Source organism: Leptonotus elevatus, chromosome 6, assembly GCF_054856555.1.
Source record: "Leptonotus elevatus isolate MCC_2025b chromosome 6, RoL_Lele_1.0, whole genome shotgun sequence".
NCBI lineage: Eukaryota > Metazoa > Chordata > Actinopteri > Syngnathiformes > Syngnathidae > Leptonotus > Leptonotus elevatus.
Window position 1 is genome coordinate 4,204,170 of NC_141244.1, and position 5,924 is coordinate 4,210,093.

The window sequence follows — 5,924 nt, forward strand, 5'->3', positions numbered from 1 at the left end:
GCTATTTTATAACTATGCCAAGGGTGAGCTGTATACAAAAGTGTACAAAATGATTTAAGCAGGAACAACTTTACATCATCAGAACATGAACCAAACTTGCGCAGCAGCGTATTAGCCTGGGCATACAATATCCTACATTGCCTATATATTATCATCATCTGCCATATCGGCAGTGATGATGTGTCCAAGATATTTCACCTTATATGTTACATTTAATTTCACATTCAACAAATAAAAATCAGGATAGTTCATGTGATTGCCCTCCTTAGTTCTACAAATCATAATCACACTCTTAGTCGTGTTGTACTTGATGTCAAACAAACAATCCCATCCTGCCTGACTCCATTGCTAACCCTAAATGGGGCAGACACAGCATTCCCCCACTTAACCTGCATAGTTTGCTTACTGTACCAGTAAATCAACAAGCGCACAATGAATTTGGGAACACCCTTGTATATCAGCTTCATAAACAGCTTTCAGTGATTCACCCTATCAAATGCTTTAGAAGCATCCAGGAAACATATAAAAACTGATGAGTTTTGCCGTTTGTATTTTTGAATAATCTCTTTTAATGCATAAACACACATGTCTGTGCCCATCATAGCCTTAAACCCAAACTGATTATCTGTAGATTTGATTACATGTGATATCCTGTCCAAGAGGATTGTTTCCAGAACCTTTAACACAATGCTGGCCAGAGCTATAAGGCAGATGGAGAGCAGAGGTGCTAACCTTGCACTTGCGAACTTTAGATGTTCAGCTGTAACCCTATCCTGCCCACATGCTTTATTATCAGCAAGTTTAGTAACAGCTTTGTGGATTTCATTTGGCGTAATTACGTCTGCATGGTCAACATCACACAGATCATAAGACTCATGTGAAAGACAGTTGAACAATCTACTGTATTGCTGACGCCACAGCTCTAAGATGTTATCAACTCCAGAGGTGCCATCTATTGCACATGGCAAGAAATTTTACTGGCATTCATATGTTTTACCTCCTTCCAAAAGGCATAAGTGTTGTTACATGAAAGTTTCCTCGCTAATGAGTCAGCTCTCATAGCATGTTCATTTTTAACTATAAAACGCACTGCGTACTTATATTGGGCATTTGCGACACGTTTCTGTTCATATACCGGCCCATGCCTCGGTTTTCCTGCCAGAAATCACTCCTGAGATGCCTCCCTTGGCTCTCCAAAATATTTGGCCACATGTGCATTCCACTCTGGTCGTCCTTTCTTTTTATGTTTTAATTTTTGAAAAGATTCACTTGCCTTAAGCAACACTTTGACAACATCTTCATACATAGCAAGTATAGCATCTCTGTGATTAGAAATTTTGTAATTTACATCCCTACACATCAAAGCCTCCTTGGGCAATAAAATTTGCTTTAAAAAATTATCAGTATTCACAGAGTAAGAGAATATTTCCTCTCTCGAAACGGAGCTCCAGTCCACATAGAATGTACCACTTTCATTATTAACCTCAGTTGAGGGTAGACGCTGACAATTTATTTGCATTCCAAATGGAATGTGATCTGCCGTTGAAAGCTCATAGAATATTTTCATGTCTACCAATGATTCATATGCATCTGTTGTGGCTATACAGTGGTCCAACCATGAGGTGCTACGCCAATCTTCACTGATGTATGAGAAACTATCCGCACTGAAAAGCACCAAAGAGACATTTTGCTCTGATTGTTTACAATACAATATGCCCTTTGTTTTCGTCATGTAAAGGATTCGCATTACATTGTATTGCGGAAATATCAGAAATGCTCGGATGTTCAGTATTGTCAATTCAAAACAGCATGCAACTTTGCCACATCTGCTTCAATTTGACATCAATACTTATCACGTAAGAGGACAAAAACATAAAATTTAATTAAATGAAGGGGGAAAAAAATGATAGTCTACTCACAAGGGATGCTATTACCTGTGTTGACCACAAAGACGTGTCAACCTTAACTAAAATTGATTGGTCAAAACTTAACTCAACACAAATCAACTTTACACTTTAAAGAAATGCTCCCATTGCTAATACAGTTTAAATTACAATGGTCAGTAACTCAGCACTACTGATTCGGAGGGCCCTGGGCAGATTAGATTGACATGGTAACACAGAGACTGACATCTGATTGGATTAAAACACACACACACACACACACACGCACACGCCCCCCCCACACACACATACACGCACGCACCCACACGCACACGCACACGCACACGCACACACACACACACACACACACACACTGCACTGCACTTGCATCACTGCAGTCAAGGGAAATGCAACAAAATTAAAATAATTGACTGGAAGATCAGGTCAGTGGTTAGGCCAGCAAAGAAGACCTTGTTGGCCCTGACTGGAATAGCATGAATCATACAGATGAGTAAAAAAGGAGACCAAAACTGTTAATATTTGGCTATAGCATGGTTCACCAGCATGGTGCCCGTGGGATATTCTCTTCTAAAAATACCTCACCAGTGATGGGACATTGGGATTTTCTAGGAATCTTGTAGAAGTGATCACTTGAAAACATCAAACATCATTAATAATAACATATAATAATAATAATAATCGATTGTTTTTTATTAAAAAAATGTTGCATGTATCAAATTAGTAGCCTTTTGTATCAGTACCAAAGAAGTAGCTCTCAGCTTCAAAAAGGTTGATAAAATATCTGTCACACTCCCCTGTGCATTTAAAATGCTGGGACTGTGTAAGGGTGCAGGTATGGATGATAGATTAAAATGTGTAAAATCACAGGAAATAAGATATCAATTTGGCACTGACATGGTGTTCTTGATTAACATGCAGTTTATAGAAGCAGTTGACGGTTTACTGTCTACTACTGATTTGTCACAGATCTCCTCGCTTGCACAAGTGTCACATGACACGTTTGAGCAAGGCTACGTGCAGCAGGATGTGTACAGCATGGGAAATCCCTGCAGAACAACTTCGTTTCCGTTCTTGTTGTCAAATGGTCACTGTTTGATTTCTGGAGAAAGAATGAGGAACTTTGTCTGTCTGTCTACAGTCTGTCTGTCTGCCCGAATGATATTTTGTGAAATACTGACTGTTTCAAAGATTATAGTCCCATGTAATGCCGAGGGATTACGTTTTTCAAGTGTTGTCTCCTCCCCCATTTTTCCCTTTTAGGGCAATGAACGACGGCAAAACAAAATAGACCATCATTTCTAAATAACACAATGAAAATTAGATGGCAAGAAGAAAGAACATCAGGGATTGGCTCATAATTGTATTGTTAGATGAATGATTTCTGTAATTATCAGAACACAAATATTAAGCGATGGCGCCATCTTGTGGCTATGTACAGTCGTGACAAAGGTTTTGGCAGTGGCTTTTATCTTTTACGCACTTTAAAGTTAAAGTGTATGTTATGTTCGTAGCATGATTATGAGTTATTATTATTGTATTATTATTTAAATTATAATTCACTTGTTTTTCTATGCATGCCAGTGTCATATCGCGGCAGGCGTAACAAATAAATGCTCTTCATGATGGTGAAAAAACAACAACAACAACAACTTGTCTCCACCTGTTGCCATTCATAGAACAGAATAAATATATATAAATAAATATATCAGCTTTGTGTTTAACGTGATGGTCATGCACTGACTTGTATTTTTGTGACTCTGTCCCTTTTGCGCTTCTTACCTTTTATTTTGGCGGGTTCCTGTGGAATGTTCCTGCTTGTCATTTGTTTTCTTGTTTCTGACTGGGCGAGGTCAACTTCTGGAGTGCATGCTGATCAGCAACCAACTCAATTAAAGATATATCTTGATCTACGAGCAGGTGCCAGATGATTCCCACATCACGAGTGGTATGTTGGCCATCCTCAGTGTTTGCAGGGTTGCGTTTTTGCCAAACTTTACTTTTTTTCTTCTTTTTTTTGCCAGTGACTTTAAACACTACTATAATGGATTTGAAATAAACAAAAATGATGTGCTTTATCTGTAGACTGTCAACTCAAATTTTACATCCAAATCAGGTAAACTTTGTCGGAATTATAACACTTTGTGCACTGTATATGCCTTCCAGTTCTTAATGACAAGCCATGGGGCAGTCGAGCTGCACGCTAGCATCATCACAAAACCACGGGTTAAGCAAAGCTTCTGTCAACTGGGATTGTTATGGTTTTGGTTAGTTTTATTTGCTCCTGTCATGTTTTGGGTTTAGTTTGAGTTTATCATGTTACTTTAGTTTCGGTCATGATCTGTGTTTTGTTATATTTTCCTTGTGTGCCTCCCTTGTCTCGTCAAACATTATCATGTCCACCTGTGTTTGCCCGCCCTCCTTGTGTGTCCACCAATGAGCGCCCTCAGCCACCTGTGTTCTGCCCAGGTGTGTCTTATGTCAATCAGTGTTTGTGTAATGTGTATTTAGCCTCCTGTTTCCCGTCAGTACGTGTCGGTCCATTGTCTGATGGATGCCATTGTCACGTCTTGTTGTTGCCCCTCGTCTTGCCACCCACTTGCCTAATTTTGCTATGTTTTGATAATGGACTTTTTTGTTTTTTTCATGTTTGCCGCCTGTTCTTGGTTACAATTCCCGTTTAGATTTTAATTTTTTGGACTCCATTCCTCTGCCTCCTCGCTCTGCTTCCCTGCACTTGGGTCCTAAATGACGCCACACACAACACCAGTCACAAACATGGCGATTTCCAGCGTGCTGTACTGTAATTCCAAGTCATCTGTTTTATGTACCAGAGATCTTGTGTTGGAAATGCACTGTTTCTTCATTTTATTTTTTACTTCGGTTTCTTTCTGCTTGTATTATGTAGTAGTATGTTAGGCAAGATTATTATAAATGTGCATTTTAATTCATGAAACCATGACTGTAGTTGAGCTAAAAACAATGACCTCTTGGCCATATTCTTGGTTTGTTATGGTGTGACAGTGATGGTTTTTAATGCATTGACTGTAAGAATAAAAGTTTATTTTACATTCACAACAATCATAAATAAACATATGCTCCATAGATGTGCAGTGGCTAGGAGGCTAATTAAAATATATGCCACAAATATGTTTTGGGAAAAACCCAACCAGAGTTATATAGGTAAATATTCTTGTAATGGGTTGCATTGTAAAAACAAAATGTTTGGTGATAGTTTTCTGTCACTGTATAAAAACTACACGTTAAGAGTGTTGGCCGTTATTACATGCTATTTTTTCTTGACTCAATAGAGGGCAGTCTTGTCTTGAACACAACGTAAGAAGCGTTCATGATCAGCGTCACTAAGTTACAGTATATGATAAAGTTAAAAGCAATAGGAATTATCTTATATTGTATTGCATTAAAACAGTGACTTCAGTGAACAAACTATTTATTAAAAAAAAAAAAAAATCTTCCAGAAGAACAGTTCAACAATCATTATTCTTTCAAAAAAAGAAAAAACAAATTCCCCAAACGCAACAATAAAAAAAATACTGTTCTTCACCTGACAATTATTTTGATTATTTCACCATAACTGTATCATTGGTATTTATAAAATATACACTCAATGGACTCTTCATTATGTACAGCAAGACAATAATGAGATCCAGTCTAGCGTGTAGCTAAAGAAAGTAACCAAATCCCGAGAAGCATAATGCTTCTACACCACTGTAAATAATAATATATCACACATATACTGTAAAAAAACAGATTTGTTAAAAAATATTACCAAAAAACATATCTGTCACTGTGGTGGAAACATTTGACCACTTTGTGTTTATAGAAATAAGATAATTCAATGTTTTCATTTCCTGAAGGATAAAAACCTACTACTGAATCTGTCATGTTGACTCTTCATCCAAGTATAGTATATTATTATTTATAACTACTAATTTATTTTATGTCTTCTTGGTATAAAGCCCCTGTGCAGCACAACATAGTATTTATTTATATTTATGCTTC

At 37.5% G+C, this 5,924-nt stretch overlaps 1 protein-coding gene across 1 annotated transcript in view; it reads left to right on the forward strand.

The window, feature by feature from the left end:
• The first annotated feature begins 3,691 nt into the window (after positions 1–3,691).
• The window catches only part of LOC147171837 (uncharacterized), a 21,553-nt gene continuing 19,320 nt past the window's right edge, over positions 3,692–5,924 (forward strand). Inside the window, exon 1 of the mRNA XM_086079342.1 lies at positions 3,692–3,849. Coding sequence (XP_085935468.1) covers positions 3,829–3,849 — 21 coding nt within the window. The 5' untranslated portion in view covers positions 3,692–3,828. The remainder of the gene's footprint in view (positions 3,850–5,924) is intronic.